General features: G+C 49.1%; 1 protein-coding gene across 2 annotated transcripts in view; it reads right to left on the bottom strand.

Annotated features, from left to right (window-relative positions):
- Positions 1-4161: 4161 nt before the first annotated feature.
- KREMEN1 (kringle containing transmembrane protein 1) overlaps positions 4162-23511 on the bottom strand; it is a 63340-nt gene continuing 43990 nt past the window's right edge. Inside the window, exons 5-9 of one of the 2 annotated variants that reach the window (XM_061169714.1) lie at positions 20688-20841; positions 11529-11861; positions 10511-10672; positions 9333-9417; positions 4162-7720 (exon numbers count right to left, since the gene is read on the bottom strand). In XM_061169714.1, coding sequence (XP_061025697.1) covers positions 7552-7720; positions 9333-9417; positions 10511-10672; positions 11529-11861; positions 20688-20841 — 903 coding nt within the window. In that variant the 3' untranslated portion in view covers positions 4162-7551. The remainder of the gene's footprint in view (positions 7721-9332; positions 9418-10510; positions 10673-11528; positions 11862-20687; positions 20842-23511) is intronic. The other variant, XM_061169715.1, reaches the window with a different exon arrangement.

Below are 23511 nucleotides of genomic sequence, written 5' to 3'. Positions count from 1 at the left end.
GTGGTTCGAGTGGATGCTGCCCCCAACCAGTGCAGGCAGAGTTGAGAGGTTGTGACAGAGACTGGAGACCATAGGACCCACAAAAGGTAAAATAGTTACTATTTAGCCCTTTGCAGAAAAAGTTTGCTAACTCCTGGTGTGAGTACCTGACACTGGATAAGTGATCAGTAAAATGTATGCATGGTTACTATTATTATTATTACTCTTTTGGTCTAGTTTTTACTTTCAGGTACCCCTGTTTTGGCTTAATGGAGAGATTCTGTACCTGAAGTCCATGGAAGGGTTTCTGGGGCTGGGTGGGGAGCGTCTCTGAATCTCCAGAATTTCTATGTAGCTTTTGCAGGTGAGGTCTTTTGGGGACGGGCTTCATGACATTCCTCTGATTCCCAAAGGAGTCTGGGTTGCCAAATAGGTAAAGAAGTGTAGGTTTGATGCCTTCCTCACCCTAGGCAAATTGATCTGTATTTTTCCTGGGCTGTCTGGAGGCAACAGGGATGATATTTGGGGGAGATATTTGGGGGCCACAGGGTTTCCCCTCAGAGCCCAACCCCCTGGCCAAGTGGGAGGGGCTTGCAGAGCAACAGGAACCAGGAGTCCTGGCTTTGGAGCCAGCAGACTTGGGCTCAGTCCTGGCCTTGCCCTCCACCAGCTGGACTGCTTCTCCGAGCCTTGGTTCCCAGGCTGGGTTGACCCAGGGATGACTTTGAGGGTTGAGCACAGTGTCTGGCACACATAGGTACCGCAGAAATGGTAGCTATTATTATCATCATCATCAGCATCCTTGCACATTCAGATTTCCTCAGCTCACCTGGGACCTATAAAAAGCTGCCCCACATTTGGCTAATATGAGGTTTGAATTCCCACTGAGTGCTCTTGATCCGATTTTATCTTTGGTACCAGCAACTAAGGCGAGTTCATTACACATATTCTCACGATCAGTGTGCAAAACAGCAGGTCCCCAATTAAGTTTTTAGAAGTTCAGTGGCTTCACTTGAACAGGGACAATGGTAAACGTTCCTGAGAGCTAAATAAGAGATCTGAAGCTTCTCTGTTGCAAGAACCTTGGCTGTTTCAAATCCTGCCATCTTTTTTTCCCCAAGGAGTTACTCTGGACCTCAAGCTTGGATCTGTTTTCCCCCTAAAATGCTTCTCTGTGGAGCCTGGTTCCCCAGCCCAGTCATCCACAGTGGGCAGGTTCATTCCAGAGCCTGGTAACCACCACTGAGAGGGCTGAGGGCATCCCTGCCACCGGGCTGTCCTGGAGACGGGCCTCCCGGACACAGGCTGGTCCACGGCCAGCCCAGCCCAGTGCTGTCTGCGCCCAGTTGCCGGGTGTAGTCCCATTCAGCAGGGATCTGGTGGCTCCAGACAACAGCTGGAGACCAGGACGGGAGACTTCCAGCTACAAGCAAATGTTGCTGCTTCTTGAGGTTGAAATATTCTATCCCCAAAGTGTCCCTTTCAGCCAAGCGAAAACAATCCCCCATGGGGACCCGACCCCGCCAGAGGAACAAAAGCTTCCCAGTTCTCTGCGTCCCAGAGACCGTCTGCAGTTTCAGGCACACACAGCCCAGTGGGGAGAGGGGATGATCACGTTACCCCCAAGCTTGGAGACAAGGTCACCCTTGTCCAGCCCTTTCGTCTCCATAGGAAGAAGGGCCTTGGTTGCCTGACCGAGGATGGTGCTGATGCTGCCCTGGTGCTGGCTCCCGGGTGGGCGGGTTTTAGTGTCCCATCTTGCAGGTTCGGAACAAGGAGATGAGGTCAAGGCCAGCGATCCCCAGAGTCCACTCAGATGGGTTTTGGGGGCTCCTCCTGGCGCTGCTTTAGGCAGGACAGTGGTGTGCATCCTGGCTGCGTGTATTTATTTTTCTGTTGCAGGCGGATCCATCTCTAAGAAGTTCACCAGCTAGGCCGCCCCATTTGTCTTCCACCAGCCATTAAAAATATTTTCCTTCAGGGAAGGAAAGCGCTTATGGGAAAGAGAGGAGAGCTCAGAGAAGATAAACACTCAAGTGAAGCTGGCCTGTGAGGTGCCATCATGTGGCAACGGCCACAGCAGGTTAGGGCTGACTGCCTGGGCGCAGGCCGAGGTCAGGAAGGGAGGGGACAGCGGGAGGGGGGCACAAACCCCACGTCAAGGCAGCGCTTTCTGGAGAAGTGTCTGGAATGACTGCTGTGCTGCGCAGCTCTCCTCCCCTGCCTCTCTCTGTTCCGCAATGAATCTCTAGAGTGATACGGCCTTCAAAGTCAAGTAACCAATACACTGTGGATGGTGGAGGAAGCAGCCAGTGGAACTTAAGGCCACTGCCTATGAGTGGATGATTCGTTTTAGAGGAAAAGGGGACTACCGACCAAACGTCTCAGGCAAGAGGGCTGTCACAGTTCAGTGAGCGTCGGCATCACTCAGAAGCTTCCCAGGGATTCTGGCAGGTCTGGGGTGGGGCCCAGGAACCTGCATTTCGAACAAGCACACCAGGGATTCTGAGGCAAGTGGTCCAGGCACCGCTCTGAGGAACACGTCTGCATCTGAGGTGGTGGTAATGTGCCCCCTTTTCTCCTTGCCATAACCGGCTGGAGCAGGGAGACCTCCCCCAGCAAATTGCCTCCTGAGAATTTGGACCTGGGGCTCACAGAACCAGCAGTGGCTGTGTGACTGAACCAGGCAGGTCAAAAGCTTGGCTTCTGGGGCTGCCCCCTCTCCTTCCCCACGAGCCAGCTCCCCCCGCCCCAGTCCTGCCCAGGCTCCCCCTCATCTGCCTGAGTGTGTCCGTGACACTGTCCTCAGCAGCCTCCTGGGTGGCCCCAGACACACCCCGGAGATGTCATGTGTCCCCATTTCCATGGGCTGTAGAACCCAGGCCTGACCCTCCCTGGGTCTCAGGCTGCCTGTCCGGGCCTGACAGCTCTGCCTCCATGTCCCATGGGACCTCACTCGACTCAGCCCAAACAGAACTCAGTGTGTCTTCTCTCTCTTCTGGTGCCTTTTACGTCCTTTATCAAAAAGACTGGCCTCTCTCTCTCCCCAGCACCCAAGTCAGGATACTTGGGCATCACCCTAGACACTCCCTTGTTCTTCACCCCCCAGCTCCATTCTAAAATAACAAGGAACAGCCACCACTTACTGAAAACATACCACAGGTAATAACTCATCACAACTCGATGAGGTAAGTAAGTACTGTAATTGCCCTCACCTGACAGGTGAGAAAACAGGCACCTGGGTGCCCCCACCACCCGCCACGCCCGAGGTCACGTGGTGGTGGGGTTGGGGGATGAGCCAGGCCCCTGGCCTGTGGCAGTGGCCAGCTCTCTGTCAGGCCCTCCCCTCCCTCCACGGCGCTGGTGTGGGGGCCTCGGCATCTCCCGACTGGCCTCCTCGCCCTCGGTCTTACCCCACTCCGACCTGTTTTCCAAATGCAAGTAGGAAATCCTTCTCACTGGGAATCTGGCGTCGCTCCTCCACTGAAACCCCTCAAAGGCTCCCTGTTTTACACCCCCGGCCTCACAGCGAACCTATGGTGGGAGCTGAATCCTGCAGGCTGACTCAGCCGTGCTCTTAGTTTACTGCCCCGCACTCCTGAGCCTCAGCTTCCTCATCATCAAAACGGGGACCAAAGGACCCACTGAAAGGGCCACTGGGGTGCACGGCTCCTCACGGGAGAGGGCAACTCACACCCCAGCTTCTTCCGTGTTATGAAAAGGAAGGGGTGGGGGGAAAGGGGAGAGGAAGAGCTGGCTGCTCTGAAAGGCAGGGAAACCCATGTGGACGATAATCATGCAGCATGCTAGCCTTCTCGACCTTCTGAGACGTAGATGCCGTGCATCCTACAGGAGGGGAAGCTGGACCGACCGACCTGAGGCCACTTCGGACCCAGGTTTTCTGAGTGCAGAGCCCTGTGCCCTTGCCCGTGGCCACCCTGTGTCCACCGTGCACCATGTGAGTTTGGAATCCCCACTCTTCAGACCTTACCGGCCGGAGATCGGCTGTGGGTCAGAGATGTGATGAGAGCTGAGGGACTGGAAGACGCTGACCCAGGGAGAGCCTGAGGTCCTCCCAGCGCGACACCTTCCTGGCCTCGGGCTTGGGAGCCTCCCGTAAACACGACAACCTAGGGCCCATCGCGATTTCTACAACAATGAGAATATTTATTTTCTCCAGACGGTAAAAATAACATCTTTCTCTCTTTTGTAAAAGTTAAGTACCATTACATTCCATTTTCTTAAATAACAATCCTAAAAATATATATTAAATTGTATACAGTGCGTCACACTTCATCTTATATTTTAAAATACATGATGTTTCTATTTTATTCTCAAAGTTGTGTATTAAGAGCATATTTACAAATAAAGCCTTGTCATCCAAAGTCAGGATCCCTGCGGGAAGGTGAGTCTGGATGTGGGCAGGTGCTGACGCTGTGTGGACCCCTCGGCGGCAGCCCCCCAACCGTGTGCTCCTGACGATACGTCCTTTCTGAAGCAGTAGATTGACCTCAGACTTTCCTCCACACCCCACTGCTGCCTCGTTAAATATGTTCAACTTGGCAAGACAGGAACCTGGGAGATGGGCCCCCTGGGGTCTGCAAACAGAGGGTGAGGCCCATCCCCCAGGCCAGCCAGCCTGAGGGGAGGCAGCTGCGGCTGGAAGGTCTGAAAAACACCCCGCGCCAGGGTAGCTAAGCTGAGAGCCCTGGTCAGGAGGTAGAACAGTGAGGAGGGTAAACAAAGACACCAGAGGAAAACAATCAAAAGGTTAAACATTCCCAAGGTGGTAGCAAAAGCAGACATCAAACAGCAAGGAGAAGACTGGAAACCCAAGAGGGCAGCAGTTGACCGGGCCACAGAGTGGGGGCCACCCGGCTCTGCGGGAGGCCTGGGGTGCTCATCAGACAAGGGGATGGGACCTCGGAGGCCGTTCCCCTGTAAGTGCTAGGGAATATGAAGTGCCAGGAAGCATGGGGGCTTGGTGACAGGCTGCATGCCCTGCTGGTGTCAGGACGACCTGGCCGGACACTGAGCAGGTCAGGCCACTCCTGCCTGGGGCTGACGATGGGCCATGCGGGTGGGGCCGTGCCCAGGCGTGCCCATCCATGGGTTCAGCCTAAGGGCCAGGACAGCTGTGCTTGCGAGTGCTTTGATTGTTGCGTTGCCGGTTTCTGGTCGACTGGAGTCTTGAGCCAGAGCCCACACTTCAGAAGTTACAGCAACCTGGTTACCTCGCTCATGCCCAGAAAGGGGGAGCCTCACCCTTTTCTCAGGGTCACCCCTTTCCAGTCCCCTCCAACCCCCACTTTCTCGCCTCTAAAGTGGTTTCTTAGCAGATCAAGTGCTTCCTCCTTCGGTGCTCCTGGGTGTACATCTCCCCTCTTCTGGGACAATTTACATCTCCGGTGTTTACTTAGCCGCGGGGGGCCCTCTGGGGGATCACGCTTACAGAGGTTGGCCTGGGACAATTTATGGCCCTCTCCCCCCATGCTGTCCTGAGGCCGGTTTGGGATTCCCGGGGCTGCTCCCGGGATGGTAAGTGGGTCCCAGGGTGCTGGGCTGTGCCTGGGGTGGGAAGAAGGACAACACTGGGGTCACAGCCCTTCTGGGGTCTCTGAAAAAGGGCTGCTCCAGGTGCTCAGACACACCGTGACCTGAAGTCACGAAGTGTGAAGAGGGCAGGCGGGCCCACAGGATGCACCAAGGCCAGTGATCAGAGGGAGCCCATGGCTGCGAGCAACTGCCCCCGGCCGGCTGGACGCCCCCCCGGGTGGGATTCCACATTCCCTCTGTGCTGCGTGGACCTATTCACAGCACAGGGCCCTCTGTGACTGCACACACCTGACACTTGTGTTTGAGAGGAGATTCCATAAAGGCCAGGAATAGCTTGGAGGGGAGACTGCACACATCAGTATATTCCAGTGGTCCTTGCACTCAGCAGGCCTGTCTCCAGACCCTGGGGCCGGCAGACAGCTGCTTAGGGTAACCGCCCTTTCCAGATCAAAGCCTCACCCGGTGCCTGGGGCAGCGCCCCCACTCTCCCGTGGACACGTGGTATTTCCCTCTCCAAACGCCCCTCGCCCACCCTGCCAGCTCCCAGCGTCTCTCCTGGTTGCCAGTGTCGCCTCCCAGCTGGCCCCACGCGGCCCTCTGTCTTTCTGGGAGCCGGGCGCAGACGTCTGCCGGTGTGGAGAACCCTAGGGAAGGCCACAGCAGGCAGTAGCTCAGGGGCTCGGCGAGGGGGGCAAAGTGCCCCAAACAAGGAACCTGTGAGGCCAGAGGCACAATGAGGCCCAAGGCTCGAGTGCCTGCGGGAGAGCCACACTCCGACAGAGGCCAGGCCCGGCCTTCGGGGTCCCAGGTGCTCCTCCCGGCTGCTGTGGACGAGGCTGCTCTCGGACGGGTCGGCAGGGCTTCTGGACGGGATGGCACTGACTCCCACCGCCCGCGGACGCTGCAGCTGCAGCTCTCAATCTTCGGAGGCCTTTCCTCAGTGGGGCTCCCGTTCCCACACCCTCCCTCCCCACTCCGTATGCCACTCTGTGGCTCCCCTCCCCTTCTGGGGGGCAGAGGGTGTGGGAGCAGGGACAAGAGGCCTCTCCTTCCCCACTGAGCCATTCCGAAGCCCACCCTGTCCCCATAAGAAGAGGCATGGAGGCCGCAGAGAGCACAGGCCATTGGGAATTTTTCATCCTCTTAAAATAAGGGACACTTAAAGGAGGGACTGCTGGCACCCTGTGTCACACGTTGCTTCCTGGATGCTCAACCACGTTTACACTCCCTGTTCTGAACTGAGAGTCAGCTTAGGAATCCCGAGACGGGGCCTGGCTCAGGCTCCACAGGACGAGCTGCTTGGGGGAGAGGTCACCAAATCCAGCCCAACAAGGAGCTACTGACACCTAGAAAAGCTTTCGGTAAAGTCTACTGCATGAATAAATGAATGGATGTTTCCTATGACCACCCCTCAAACTTGTCTGCTGGTCACCAAGCTGCAGAAGAAGCCATAGAAAGAAGCCCATTGGTGAAGGTGTCAGGTTTGACATGACAGGCCCTCCCAGGCTGGAGGCGGCCCATTCTCACCTGGAGCCCCAGAGTCAGCACAGAACGTGGGTTTCCGTCATGCTCTGGGGGGCCAACCCCCAGGACAGCCTCAGAACTCTCTATGCCTGGCCTGTTCCAAACCATAAAGACCAGGAGAAAGCGATCTGTGTGTGGACAAAACTGAGAAGCAGCACTACCTACCCACTACCTGACAGTCGTCTAGAACGTACCTGAGCCCAGTGCTGGACACAACCATCTCTGTCATCTCAGCCCCACTGTCCCGACACCCTGTTCCTAGATCAGAGAGAGAGAGATGCAGGAGGCACGGACCGTGGGACCGTGAGTCTCTCTCCTAAGTGCAGTGATGAAGCAGGTCGAATCCAAGCTATGCTGCCCCTATGGCCGGTGCCCCAGAAGAGGCTGAGGGAGAGGCAGGAAGAGTCAGTCAAACGAAACCACGGGAGAAGTGGTCCCCAGGGGCCTCGAGCTCAGAGGGATCTCGTGTCCTGGGCACGGAGGGGGCAGGTTTTAGTCACTCACAAGAGGATTACGGTCATCTTGTTGACTCTGACCCTTGAGCTTCTTCTTAAAGATGGAAATCGAAGTAGAAGGCTTATAAAAAATGCTCCAGATTTCCCCCGACGTCCCTGGTTGATGACAGTCCCTAAGGTCCCCTAAGGCAGGAACACGATGGGATCTGTCAAACAAAAATAACTTAATTTTTCAAGTAGAATAGAACAAAGCGTCCAAAACAACCTACCATCTCATGAGATACCTGCACCTATAAAATGGGACATTCGGTGAGGCGAGGCCTCAGGAAACCTCATAGCTGCCTTTAGAGACCCAAGGGACCACCTTGTGGATGACCTGTGCCCTGTGGGATGGCAGTGCAGTGGGCCAGGTTCCAGCTCAGTGTAATGAAGAACCTTCTAGCTGGCAGGATTATTCAAATCTGGAAAGGGCTGGCCTGAGAGATTATGAGTTTTCAAAATACTTCTTTGTTTTTAAGCAGAAGAACTCTTTTCAAATGACACTTATTCGGAAGCCCACCTAGCTAAACAGGATGAAGGCAAGCCTGCTCTTCTTGGACTAGGACCTGCCTTTCTGCCCACGCCTGCCCTGCCCCCGTGCCAGCCCCCGGCACTGCTTGACAGGGAAGCTGCAGAGGGGCTCGGTGTCAGAGCGCGTCAGACACGGGCTTTGGGGCCTCAGCGTGCGGTGAAGTGCTGGGCCCTACAGAGAGTGTCCTGCGCTCTCCCTGCTGTGGGGGACATGCAGACGGGACTGTGCCTGAGAGGCTTCCCCAGAACGTGTGAACTGGGACTTAAAAAAAAAAAGAGAAACACAGATATAGAAGCTCAGTAAACAATAACAAGGACATTGTTTCCACTGAAAAATGTAAAGTGCAGGGTGGAGAGGCCTATGGGTGGTGCCGAAGTGGCCAAGGGCAGCCTTTACAGGGCAATGGAGGAGCCGGCATTTAATGTACAAAGAAGTCTGTGGCAGAGAGCAAGCCAGAAGGTCAGGGAAAAGGTAGCTTTTACAGGACACCAATGCTCAGGAAGGCCTTGAAATGGAGAGAGCCCTTATGTCAATTATATCTCAGTAAAACTGAGAAAAAAGTTTTACTGAGGAAAAAAAAGAAATGGAGAGAGCCTGGACTGGGAACCACAGGAAAGACAGAGCAGAGGGCTAGGAAAATTAGCACCCCCCCTCTGTAGGCACACAAACATCAGTACATGAACAATCGCCCCTTTCCTGGAAGGCAGAACAGTTAAACCTGAACAGCGGAAGTAAGGGGAGGAAATATTTTTTTCCAAATTGGTCAGAACTGAAGGGTGAAGCTTTTAAAAGCTTCTTAAATAATTGTTTTAAAATAATTATTAAACAGTAGTTAATAAAATGTTGGAATTCTCTTCCTAAGAATGTCTCACAGTTTCTAGAAGGCATCAGGAAATATGCCTGGTATTGTCCTAGGAATCTTTGCCCTTACGTAAAGATCTCTTCAAGGGGCCAGCACAAGCCAAAAAATGGAAATTGTCCTGTTTTATGCCCAGACTATTTCAATCCTCCTTGAAATCGTATCCTTTAGACCCAGGAGCACACACAATCCCTCAAACCTAGTGAGATTTGTCCAGTTGTACATTTCACTCTACAGGGAATGAGGAATGTCTATGGCCTCACGCTGCCCAGCACTGAGGGCTCTGGAATCATGTTCCGATATTACAAGTGTTCTCAGACAACTGAAGCATAGTAGAAAAGGAGCCCTGAGCCTTCCCCTCCTGGAGTCAGGCGGCTCTCATACTCACTTGAAAGTGATGTGCAGAAGTATCTTTGCTATGATGGCTGTGACTGTGAGGATAAGGAGCGTTGCCAGGCCATACACTGTCCATCCTGCAAGTGCAAAAGACAGGGGTGATCGGACTGTGTGTGTGAGCTCACTTTTCAGAAGGAGGTCTGAGTGAGCCCTGGCGGCTCAGAGAAGCAGGCCTGGCTGAGGAGCTCCCTGCAGGTGGGGGTAGCCACGCAACGCAGCTCGAGCTGGGCTGGCCCGGAGTCCCAGGCCTTCTGAGCACCTCGCCTTGCTCTAGACTACCTCCTGGAGAGAAGCAGGCAGCGTGGTCCAAAGCACACTCAACTTGGAGTTGAAAGGGGTGATGCACATTCTGTCTCTACTACTGGAATCACTGTGCGACCGCAGACAAATTACATAAACTCTCTGGGCCTCACTTCCTCATCTGAGGAATGGGATGTGTGACTTGTGAAATCCTACAGATACACAAACAATAGGATACACAGGAAGGGGCTCTCCTCCCTGACTTCCTACTGTGAGTCCTGCAGGGGAAAACCTCTAGTCCAGGGAATCGCGAATGGTATCTGCAGCTCTACCAGCTTGTAAAGGCTCCAACTTCCTTGGCAGAAAAGAGAGAGTGACAGTCCGTACCCGACCAAGTTAGCCAGCTTGAACCATAAGATCACCACCCTCTCTCCACCCGTCTCCTGCAGGACCTGCCTTCACAGCTCTGGTGACTATCTGACTTCTTCTTTTGCTTTTTGTCTTTCTCCTTCCACTTGTCAGCCACAGAAGGGCAGGGATTTTGTGTGGTTCGCTGTACAATCCAGTGCCTAAGACAGAGCCTGACACCATTAAAGCACTTACACATCTTCCGAATGACTGAATAAACACAGCTCTGGCAACTGCCGATGCACTCAGAGAGCTACAACTTGGGGCCGTAGGAAACACTGGGTTAGCTGATTAATCACCATGTACTAAAGGCAGCCGTGTTGGATCTTGGAGGTAAGGATTAAGGAATCAAGCTAAAGAGAAAATGTCCCTCCAAGGCCAGGACAAACAGAGTCATGAAGCCAGGACCCCCAGCCCGCCTCGGAAAGAGAAACACCTGAGAGAGCTCTGTTTCTGTAACCGCCAAGGGCACTACCCCCAAGCTCTGTGGCTCCCACCCCTTTGATGGTGTCTGGGAACTGCTACCTGGCACGGTCTGGGGTGGGTGGCTGGGGCTGGTGGTGATGACGTAGAGGACTTTGGAGGACCGGGCAGCACTGACACTGAGGTTGGCCTGCTCCGTGATCACCTCAGCCAGCGTCTGGTTGGCAGTGGGCCTCTCCTGTGGCGGGTCTTCCTTGACGGCTGGAAGATCAAAAGGAATTAGCTGGGGGAAAGCTGGTGGAGACAACGAAGAGGAGGAGGCACTGGTCATGAAGAGGAGGCAGTTTTCTATGGTTCAGTGCTGGGGGCAATTCTTGGCCCCGCTGGCCCCAAAGCAGAACCTGCCAGGCTCTGGCTCCGAAGGAGCCATTTGACGTATCTCTGCATGGACACCTGAACATGCTTTAGGGTTTTCCTTCCCTTGTGCCTCTGCAGCTATGGTCCCTCTGCCCCGAAGGCCCTCTTCCTTCCTACCTGTCCTCCCCAATCCTACCTGTTCTTTCAGCCTGTCCCACCCGTGAGGAGGCCTCCTCCTCCTTCCTGTAGCTGCACACTGACTGAACTCTTCTTGAGGCCCTTGACGTCCAGGACAGAGACTAGGTCGTGGACACCTGCTGTGTTCTCATGTGCAGGCAAGGAGGTGTGCCTAGCACACGTGTGTTCACATTACAGGGGCAGGAGTGCAGCTCCATGTTAGGAGGGTCTGAAGATGGTAAACCAGGCTTTGGGGATTGGCTGGGATGTTCAGAGGCAGGAGGATGGACCAACTGACCTCTCTAGAACCTTCCAATTCTACCAATCTCAGCTCTTTCTTTTAGTTAGTCTTTTAACTCTCCCATGAAAACTGTCATGAGAACGACTAAAACAGCAGAACTCACACAGAACAGTGGCACCTCGTTTCTGTATCATGAAGTGGGTACAAGTTATAAAATAGGAGGCAGGAAAACCTGCAAGTTGAGTGGGCAGATCCTGACGCACAGTCCTTCCGGCAACAAGCACCCGAGGTCCACACGTCACAATGAGGTTCAAGGGGAGCCCGAGGAGGCCGGGGTCTTACCTTGGTACAAGACAGCAAATCCCTGGGCCTGATTGATGCGATCAGAGAAGAAATACAAGATGACAAAGTCCAGAGAGATGTTAAAGGACGAAGGTGGGCGGTTCCTCCCGTTGAAACGGACCAGGACGCGGTGCGTGTAGCCGTCCAGCAGCTCTACCATGTCTGCGGAATCCCGGATGTCAAACAAGGCGAAGTTGAAGTAGATGTGGGAGGCTCCCGGGACCCGGATGGTCCAGTAGCAGACCCTCCCTGTGGCATACGCGTCAGGAAAGTCGGGGGAATAGACCACGGAAGTCATGGCCGAGTAATTCCCACCACAGGCACCGACCAGAGCTGCAGGAGACAAAAGGACACCAGCCCTCAGGCTGGGGCTCGGCCACAGGGCTCGCTTTTCAACCTGTTACAAACAAAACTTCCTAGCTGATGGGATCCAGTTTGGGATGTTGTTTTTTGCCTGCAAAACCAGACTGTCTTATGTTTCAGGATTGAATCACAGAATGAATCGCTTAAACCCTGAACAAATGACTGGAGGCTTTTTATTTTTTTCCCAGGAGACCTTAAAGTTAGCACACAGCACAGCAGTGCGGCCCCGGCAGGGGCCAGGCTGGAGTCAGAGAGTCTGGGTTCGGAACCAGCTGGGCCATTGATCCCAGGGGCCATACTTCACATCCAGGCCTCTAGCTTCTCGCAGCTTTGAGGGTGGAGAGACCACCACCTACATGCTCTCATATCACATAAATGTGTGAGGACAGATGAGACAAAGCACATGAAAACACAGGACCTCTCTGCAGGGGGCACTCGATGAGGTAAGGTAGTAAAAAGCCGAGGGCATCCCAAGTACCTTAGGGGTGCGAGGTTCATTTGAGGGGCCACACTTGTTTTTCAAGTGGGAAACTGTGGCACAAGAAATGACTTTCTCAGAGGGGAAGCTCACTGATCACTCTGCAGCAACACATTTGATGTCTCTGGACTCCTGGTTCTGAGTGGCAGATACACTTCACTGTATCTTACGTGCTGAAGTGCAAATAAGATCCTGGAAATGAAAGTCCTCAAGAGGGAGGGTAGGGCCGGGATTTAAAAAGCAGGCTTTGGGGGACTTCTGCTTCCCTTTAGGATGTAGAAAGCTGCTTTCATCCTAACAATGAGAAAAAGCTCAGAACTTTTCTTCAACCCATTAGAAAGCTGAGATCTCAAGACAACCAAGGCAATTTAATTCTAAAAAGTAAGAAGCTCCTCTGAGGAGAGTCAGGCCACACAAAGTGTTTCATCGTCGACGGAGCACAAGAGGAAGAGGGCTTCGCCATGAAAGTAAATAAGAAGAAAGCAGCTAAAATTTTATCAAATTTCTAAAGGCTGAATGTGGGCTAGCCTCTCAGTCCAGGATGTCCGGGGACCCCAGACACAATAGGAGTCTGCACTCACTTGCAAGCAATTCTGTGCAGGCCTCCACCCAGGGCCCACGAGAATGACCAGGGTAGGGCAGGAGATCAAAGGGTCCCCATTGGTGGCACCAGTGAGCAGGAGGTGATGGGTAGGAGGTGATGAGCCACTGCTGGGGGACAGGCCTGAAACCCTGCCCTCTTCCAGGACCCTCCTCTCAAAGGAAACAAAAGCCTTAAGCTGCAAGGGGAGGGGCAGCAAACCCTCCTGCTCCCAGGGCCAGGGTAGAAGCCCTTGGGGAGGGAGCAGGAGACTCTCTCGTTCCTGTCAAAGTAACCAGGCAAAGACTCATTGCTTCTGGGGGAAGAGCAGAGGCAAAAGCCATCAGCCCCTGGTTGCCTTGAGCCCCAGGATCCTGCACCAATGCAAAGCAGAGGTCTGCTACCCAATGGAGGGGCAGGAGACCCTCTTCTTCCTGGGAGCCCCCACAGATACAAGGCGGTGCTCGGCTGCCAGGAGAGGGGTATTTGGGGATGCTGGAAAGACCCCATCCCTGAGGCCCAGTGACACGACATGTCTGAGATGGAGGATGGGGCAGGAGAACCAAGAACCCCCAACCATACCACGAGCACAGCACCAAGTAACAAGCAGCAGAAGTCTACCATCGAGGGAGGGGAAAGGTCACGGGCATGGAGGAACTGCTCAAAGCTGAGGGTAGAATGGCAACAATGAAAAAACCCCACTGGCATCCCAGGCTCCACACTGAGCACGAGGTAACAGCAGCCATCATGGGAGGAAACTGAAGGCTAACATGCACTGCAGGTGACGATAGGAACAAGGAAACCCAAACCCAGCTCGACCACTGACAGAAAGGCTCAATCAATCCCCACACCGAGCAGGCCTGCCCATTTCCAGGTGTAAATACACTTCCTCAGCCTCTACTATCCTTCTACATATAGTGTACGGTATTCAATACAATATTACAACACACAAAACATAAAAGCAAGCAAGTAAGAAAGAAAGGAAAATAAAAGACACTGTCGGGACTTCCCTGGTGGTGCAATAGTTAAGAATCCGCCTGCCAATGCAGGGGACACGGGTTCAATCCCTGGTCGGGGAAGATCCCACATGCCGCGAAGCAACTAAGCCCGTGCGCCACAGCTACTGAGCCTGCGCTCTAGAGCTTGCAAGCCACAACTACTGAGCCTGAGTGCCACAACCACTGAAGCCCGTGCGCCTAGAGCCCCTGCTCCACAACAAGAGAAGCCAGCGCAATGAGAAGCCCGTGCGCCGCAACGAAGAGCCAACGCAGCCAAAAATAAATAAATAAATAAATTTATATTTAAAAAAAAGACACTGTCAAGCGATAAAACATCTGGTAATCATTTCACAATATATATACATATTGAGTGATTATGCTGTACACCTAAAACTAATACAGTGTTATACGTCAATTATATCTCAATTTTTAAAAAAGGAGATAAAACAATCCACAGAGCCAGACTCAATAATGACCCAGACATTAGAACTACCAGACAGAAAATATCTAGGGGAAAAGATGGACAACATGCTTGAACAGGTTGGAAATTTCAGCAGAGATAGAGAAACTACAAAAAAGAGTCAGATGTAAATGCTATAAATAAACAATATTAGAGATGAAGAATTCCTTTGATGGGCTTAGAAACAGATTACACACACTGAGGAAAGAATCAACGCGTTTGAAAATAGGTGAGTAGAAATTTTCCAAAATGAAACACAGAGAAAAAAATAAATGAAAACAGCAGAACAGAGCATCCAATAGCTGGGGCACAATATCAAACGGTCTAACAATATATAATTGGAGTCCCAGAAAGAGAAGAAAAAGAGAATAAGATAGCAGAAACAGTTGAAGAGATAATGGCTAAGAATGCTCCAAAGTTGATGAAAGGTTATTTAAGAATCTCAGCAATCTTCAGGCAAATAAAACAAAAATTTAAAAAACAAAGGGAATTCCCAGGCGGTCCAGTAGTTAGGACTCGGTGCTTTCACTGTCGAGGGCCCAGGTTCAATCCCTGGTGGGGGAACTAAGATCCCACATGCCGTGTGTGGCATGGCCAAAAAAAAAAAAAGAAGGTGAAATAAGGCTTTCTCAAACAAAAGCTGAGAGAAGCCATTGACAGCAGACCTGCATTAGAGAAGATGCTAAAGGAACTTCTTTAGGCCGAAAGAATATGATACCAGATGGCAAATAAGAACATGAAAAGATGTTCAACATCATTAGAAATTATGGAAATGCAAAGTAAAACCATGAGTTACCACGACACACATGATAGAATGGTTAACATTAAAAAACAGACAATACAAAAGTACAGGTGAGGATGAGGAGCAACTGGAAATCTGATATCTTGTCAGCCAGAGTGCAAAATGGTATAACCACTTCAAAAAACAGCTGGCAGTGTCTTATAAATGCTGAATATGCACTTAGTGTACGGCCCAGAAATGCTGTAACTCCTAGGTACTCACCCAAGAGAAATACAAACACATGCTCACACAAACACCTGTACATGTGTGTGTACAGCAGCCGTACAGCATCTTTATCACAGACTGATGTTTATCGATTGGTAAATGATGAATGAGTTGTGATACATTTGTACAAAGGCATGCTTCTTAGCAATAAAAAGGAACTACTGAAACAACACAACTGAATCTCAAAAGTATTTTTCTAAGTGAAAGAAGCCAGACGCAAATGTTTAAGTACTGTATAATTCCATTTATATGACTTTGTTCAGAACACAAAACCATACAGATGGAACACGGTATCAGAGGCTACTGAGGGCTGGGGGTGGTGACCACAAAGGGGCACAAGAGAGCTTTCTGAGGTGACAAAAATGTCCTATATTTCGACTGTGTACATATTTGTCAAATCTTATTGGACTATGCAACTAAAAGGGTGATTTTACTGTATGTAATTTCACCTCAATAAACCTAAATTAAAAAAATAAAGATTCCTGGGTTCTAATCTTGACTTTACCATGTACTATGAATTTGAGCAAGATACTTATCTTCTGTATACCTCAGTTTCCTCATCTATAGAATGAAATTAGTAATAGTTTCTCCCTCATGAGGTTATAAGAATCAAAATGAGTTGATGCATGTAAAGTGTTTAGTATGAGATCTGGCACAGAGTACAAGCTCAGTTACGTGTTAGTTATTTTATTATTATTATTATTATTTGAAAAGAAAAAAGTGTCCAGGTTAAACTGATATTTCAACAGCAAAGGCAGACAAACTCAGAAATTTCGATTCCGAGATGCGTGCCGTGCTGACAGTACATCCAATTCAGCAATTTTGAGAATAAGCACATGACATCTATGATGGATTATTAAAGTTCAGTGATAATTCAGGAAAAAAGGAAACTTACATTTCGGATAATAAGGAAACTTAAAACTTATGAATATATTCAAGATCTTATTTTTTGAAGGGGACATTGACCTGACACACAACCTAGGATGTGTCTTTCAGTCCGTGCATGTCACTGTTTAATTGGAAGCATTTTTTTCCCTTCAGTGGCATATAAAATAATGTTGTATCTCACAACTGATAGCATTTTGGAATCTATGAAATACAATTACTAATATAGTCCCAGCTGTCAGATCCTACCTGTCCTTAGGCCCTCAATCTTTTTCACCATTAATCTCCTCCCTTCCCACCAAAATGTAAGTCCCATGAGGGCAGGATCTCTATCTGTGGGACTCCGGGCAAGTTACTAAACTTTTATGAGCCTCAGTTTTCTTGTGGGGCAAGTAAGGGTAACAGTACCTGCTTCACAGTATTATGAGAATTAAGGGAGAGAATGCCTGGGAAATGGATAGCACAGTGCCCTGTAAATATAAGTGCTCCACTAATGTTACCAAGTATGACCCAACCTATATGACTCACTTCTCCCTTCAGTGCCTAGAAGATGAGGGAGGCCAAGAGGGTTGCTTGGGCAGTCCCTGTGACCTGTTGCTGATGCCAGCCTATCTGATCTTCTGTTTGGTTCTGTTAATTCAATACATTTAACTCTGGGGGCAGCAGAGGCTCTGAAGCCTTCATCAGCGCCACATTTACACACAGAACACAACCTACTTCAGCAACCTCCCTAAGCTCATGAGAGCTTGCTGGAAAATCAGCCACAGAGCCTGTGACAAATCACTGGATGTGGCAACAACCACTGAGCAGACAGCTTCCGCCCACTGCCTGAGTAGTCTCTCTCCCGAGGTTGTTGTTCTGGGACACAGAGACTGCAACCTGGTCCCTTTCTCACATCTAACTCTCCTCCAATCTCTTTGGAGAGGCACCTTTGCCCTCCCAAATTATGGGATAGTCTGCAGTCACCATCTCTGAAATGCTCAGCCTCATCCAGTGGATCATAAGGATCTCCATGAGGCAGTACTTAAGCTCTTTAAACTATTTTACTCCTAACAGGTGAAACTTTACAGATTATTTCTACAGTGCTGCATTTTGTACCTTTCTTTACAAAGCTGTGGGGTGTGAATTGAGTTGGCTGCTGTCAGGGGCCCCTGCCAGTCAACACACATCAGGGCCTCTGAAGACTGGAATGGGCAGCCTCTCAGTGCCATTGTTTTTAGTCCTCGAGGGCATGGAAGCCAGAGGGGGCAGCTTCTAGAGACCTGCGGAAGGGGCCAGTTTGATCATAATCTGAACAACCGGGCAAACTTTGTTCACATACTTTTAAAGCATTAAACTGGATCTGGTATTATGATCTATTTTGTTATTGTTAATAAAAGGGATTTTTAGCTGCTGAAACTAGAAAAATAAAAAACTGTGGCAAACCTGAGTTTGAATCCTGGCTCTGGCACTTATTAGCTTGGACAAATTATTTAATCTTTTGATCCACAGCTTCCTTATCAACTGGGCTGTTGCAAGGATTAAATAACAAAATAAACAAGTGCCCCAGTATCAAGTCTAGCATGAAGCAAGCACTCAATAGAGAGCAATTATTTTCATCATAATTAATTTGTCTTAGGGCACTTTTGTGTGAGGCCCAGCACTATCTCCTAGATATATTTCTAGTACCAAAGATGATACTTGGTACAAAGATGACTGATTTTAAACCAAATTATTTCCATTTGACGCTCCAGTAGAGGCACTGTGCAAATAAAACATAATTTATCTGCCACACTGCAGAGACCCAATAAAAATGTGCTAAATGAATGAAAGAGTATCATATAAAAACTACACTTATTTTTATTGATATGAAATTCACCACTTTAACCATTTAAAAGAGTACAATTCAGTGGTATTTAGTATTGTCACAATGTTGTGCATCCACCACTACTATCTAATTCCAGGATATTTTCATCACCCCAAAAAGAAAACCCATACCTCCTAAGCAATCACTTCTCATTCCTCCCCTTTCCCCAGCCCTTGGCAACCATTAATCTGTTTTCTGTCTGTATGGATTTGCCTATTCTGGACATTTCTTATCAATGGAATCATTAAATATGCGCCCCGTGTGTCTGGTTTCTTTCACCGAGCATCATGTTTTCAAGGTTCCTCATGTTGTGGCAAGGGTCGGTAATTCATTTCTTTTTGGGGCTAAATAATATTCTCTTGTATGGACACACCACATTTTGTTCATCCATTCGTCAGTTGATGGACATCTGGGTTGTTGCTACTTTTTGGCTGTTATGAATAATGCTGCTATGAACATTCATGTACAAGCTTTTGTGTGAACATGTTTTCAGCTCTCTCGGGTATATACTTAGGAGTGGAATTACTGGGTCATAAGATGATTCTGTTTCACGTTTTGAGGAACTGCCAGACTGCTTCAAAGGAGCTGCACCATTAACATTAATACCAGCAACGTACAGGGTTTCAATTTCTCCATATTCTCACCAACACTTATTTTCCATTAAAAAAAATTAACACTATATTCTGTTTAAAGTAGAAAAACAGGTAGTGAACCCACACACCCTGCTTCTGTTTACTGTCTACGCCCACGGTTTGTTGGTGGTGTGAGTCCTGGCAAGTTATTTATCCTCTCCACAACCTAGGACTCTCTTCCGTAAAATGAGAGGGATAATAATAATGCCTTCCTCAGATGGCTGCCAGGAGGGCCCAACGTGACAATTCTTATAAAGCCTTACGTACTAGGGACTCAATGTTTATCTCATTTTTTTTACTTAAGAGTATACCAGGCACTCTGTAAGGTCAGCCAACATACTCTCCTGGGTCGGGGTGTTGAGGCAGAGGATTTTATAACAATGAACTCTGGAGATGAAAGGCTAAATGGACGTGCAGCACATATTATTTGCCAACTATTCTCCCTTAAACATTAGCTAAGGTGCAGCCTTTAACAGAGGTACTAACACTGAGCAAAACAGGATGTATAGGAAGCCACTGGCAGTCTCCAATGGGCACACAACTAAAAAGACCAACAATTAACCACGTGAGTTCTGCTCACCAATCCTCCCGCTGTCCTCCCCCCCACAAAAAACACATTTTTGACAGTGTCTAAGCTGTAACCTGCGAAAGCATCAGTTATAAACTCGGGCTGGGTTTTACAGACACCATGTGTAGTGGCTGAATCATGTCCTCCAAAAAGATATGTTTAAGTCCTAATGCCTGGTGTCTGTGATGGTGACCTTATTTGAAAACAGGTTAACTGAGGCTGTACTAGATTAGGGTAGGCCTAATCCAATGACTAGTGTCCTTGTAAGGAGGCACAGAGGGAAGTCAGTCACGTAAAGAAGACAGAGACTGGAGTGATGCAGCTACCAGTCAAGGAATGCCGAAGACTGCCAGCAATGACTGGAAAGTAGGAAGAGGCAAAGGAAGATTCTTCCCTGGAGCCTTCATAGGGAACATGGCCCTGACAATGCCTTGATTTTGGACTTCTAGGCTTCCAAACTATGAGAGAAGAAATTTCTGTTGTTTGAAGCCACCCAGTTGGTGATAATTTGCTATGGCAGCAGCCCCAGGACACTGACGCACCACATGACATTCTGGCTTAAAACTGAGCCACTCAGCCTAGTCAAGATGTCAGCATCTACTCTAGCCTGGGGACTAACAACACTGTAGACTCTACAGTGTATCTCAGTAAGCTCAAGCCTTTCCCTTCGTCTGCCTCATCTGTGACTATCTCCTTTCTGCCATCTTAAAATCTGGCCCTGCATTGGTACGAGGGCGCTTGCAAAGTCTCATTACCACCGCGTAGATGTGGGTGGATTACGGGGGATCAAGTGGCCCAGAGGTTGAAGAGGTCAAGGCCCCAGGCCATACCCCGTTTAGATGCTCTGCCCTGGCCAGCATCTCACACGCGTGGCAGGTCAGGGAGGAGATGGGTCAGGGCACACTCAGTACCAGGCCTGGAAAGACAACTCGAAGCTTTGCATTTCTTCTCTGCTCTATCACAGTAAGATGTAAATCTCAGATGCCTCAGAAAACACTAAAAGGGCTTGCAAATTACATTAAACAAGAGGATCTTAAAGCTGATACTGAACCATTACATCAGTGTCCCTATTACCTTTTCTAGGTTGTCTGAGCATCTCACAATAGGTCAGGGCACAACTGTAAGTAATTACTTGTTAAAGGTCTGTGCTCCCTTCTAGAGTCTTCTTGTTCAGTGCTGTATCTCCAGGGTCTGGTCAGTGACTGCCTGGCCTGCAGTAGGTGCTTAATAAATACTGCCAAGTGAATGAATGGATAACGGGGAGGGAGGAAGCAGGGGCAGGCCGGTTCCCCTAGCCCAGGGTTCCCGTGCCTTGGACAGTGCCGGGCACAGGGCATACTCACTGTCAAAGACGATGATCCTGCCATCGCCCCCACAGGGCTGGGTGTGATCCCCGAAGCAGACGCTGTTGCACTCAGTACTGGCTGCCTCCCCGTACTTCCAGTAATCAGGACTGTTTCCACAGAAGCAAGCATAGCCTGACTCCATCCCGGCAAACTGCCACGACAGAGAAGCAGCACTTGGTAAGCGTCAGTCAGGGGTGTCGGTGGCCTGAAGGAGCCTGGCAGGTTCGGCCCCCAGCAAGCAAGCACTTCGTCTTCCCAGCCCACGTTCCCCGGGGACCTCTGCCTCATCCCACCCTCACCACACTTCATGACATGCAGACCGGTAACTACACACCACCACGGTGCTTCCCCTTCAGTAAGCATCCCTTATTAATGTTTGTATTTCTACTGTATTTAAGTAAGTTAAAGGCGGGGGGGAATCTCATTAACTTGAAACTTTAATAATAATAACAGCTAAACATTTTATTGAATGTTTACTATGTGCCAGGTGGTAAATGCTTTAAAGTTAGTCCTCACAGAAAACTTACTGTAGGCCCCATTTAACTTTTTTTTTTATATTACCATACAGTACAGCTATTTATATGGTACACAGTCCTATGAATTTTAACCCACGTATAGATTTGTACACCCACCACTACAATCAGGATACAGAACAGGTGCATCACCCCAGGAACCTTCCTTGTGCTATCGCTTTATATAATAGTTCTCCCTCTATAACCCCTGGCAACCACTAATTAGCTTTCTACACTATAGTTTTATCTTTTCGAGTATGTCATATGCTATAGACTGAATGCCTGTGTCGCCCACAACCCCCAAAATTTATATGTTGAAAGCTAATTCCCAATGTGATGGTACTTACTGGTGAGACCTTTGGGAAGTGAGGGCTTGCTCTCATGAATGCGATTAGAGCCTTTATAAAAGAGACCCCCTTGCCCCTTCTGCCATGTGAGGACACAGTGAGAAGATGGCCGTCTATGAACCAGGAAACGGGCCATCACCAGACACCATATCTGCCAAAGCCTTGATCTTGGACTTCTCAGCCTTTAGAACCATGAGAAATGAATGCTTGGTTTAAGCCAACCATTTTGTACAGCAGCCGGAATGGACTAAGACATTGTATACTGTACATGGAATCATATAGTATGTTATGTTTTGAGACTGGCTTCTTTCACTCAGCATAATGTCTCTGAGGTTCATCCAAATTGATGCACGTATTTTATAATTTGCTGAGTAGTAGTCTGTTGTATGAGTGTACCACAGTTTGTAAATCCATTGGGTTGTTTTTAGTTTTTCATAATTATAAAATAGAGCTGCTATAAACATTTGTGTAGATTTTTATGTGAACATAAGTTTTCCTTTCTCTAGGGTAAATACCTAGAAATGGGATTTCTGGGTTGTAATTTCTCTACAACCTCACTAACACTTGCTTTTGTCGTTTAAAAAAAATTACAGCTGTCCTAGGTTATTTATTGTATGAAGTGGTATCTCATTGGTTTTGATTTGTATTTCCCTAAAGACTACTAATATTCAGCATCTTTTCATGTGCTTATTGGCCATTTGTACATCTTCTATGGAGAAACGTCTATTCAAATCCTTTGCTCATCAGGGCTTCCCTGGTGGCACAGTGGTTAAGAATCCGCCTGCCAATGTAGGGGACAAGGGTTTCAGCCTTGGTCTGGGAAGATCCCACATGCCGTGGAGCAACTAAGCCCGTGAGCCACAACTACTGAGCCTGCGCTCTACAGCCTCCGAGCCACAACTACTGAGCCCGCGTGCCACAACTACTGAACCCTGTGTGCCTAGAGCCCGTGCTCCGCAACACGAGAAGCCACCGCAATGAGAAGCCTGTGCACCGCAACGAAGAGCAGCCCCCGCTAGCCACAACTATGCCGTGGAGCAACTAAGCCTGTGCACCACAACTACTGAGCCTGCACTCTACAGCCTGCGAGCCACAACTACTGAGCCCGCATGCCACAACTACTGAACCCCGCATGCCTACAGCCCGTGCTCCACAACAAGAGAAGCCACCGCAATGAGAAGCCTGTGCACCGGCAACGAAGAGTAGCCCCCGCTCGCTGCAACTAGAGAAAGCCCATGCGCAGCAACAAAGACCCAATGCAGCCAAAAATAAATAAATAAATAAATAAAAATTAAAAAAAAAAAAATCTACAAATCGTTTGCTCATTTTTCAGTTGGGTTGTTTGTCTTTTTATTGTCACTTTGCAAGAGTTCTTTATATATTCTGGGCATTAGATTTTTATTCAGATATATGTTTTGCAAATATTTTCTCTATTCTGTGAGTTGTTTTTTCACTTTCTTAATAGTGTCCCTGATACATAGAAGTTTTAAATTTTGATGAAGTCCAATTTACTTATTTTTTCTTTGATTGTTTGTGCTTTTGGTATCATAACTAAAAAAACCAGTGCCTAATCCAAGGTCATGTATATTTGTACCCATACTTCTTTCTAAACTTTTATAGTTTTAGCTATTACATGTAGGCCTGTGATCCATTTTTAATTAATTTTCATATGTAATATGAGGTAGGGGTCCAAATTCATTCTTTTCCATGTGGATATCCAGTTGTCCCAGCACTATTTGTTGAAAAGACTATTCTTTCCCCATTGAATGATATGGCACCCTTGTCAAATATCAGTTGGCCTTGGGACTTCCCTGGCGGCCCAGTGGCTAAGACTTTGCCTTCCAATGCAGGGGGTGTGGGTTCGATCCCTGTTCGGGGAGCTAAGATCCCACACGCCTCAGGGCCAAAAAACCAAAACATAAAACAGAAGCAATATTGTAACAAATTTAATAAAGACTTTAA

This window comes from Eubalaena glacialis, chromosome 15 (assembly GCF_028564815.1).
Source record: "Eubalaena glacialis isolate mEubGla1 chromosome 15, mEubGla1.1.hap2.+ XY, whole genome shotgun sequence".
In the NCBI taxonomy this organism is placed as follows: Eukaryota; Metazoa; Chordata; class Mammalia; order Artiodactyla; family Balaenidae; genus Eubalaena; species Eubalaena glacialis.
Note: the sequence above shows the minus strand (reverse complement) of the source record. Positions and strands in the feature narration are given on the sequence as shown.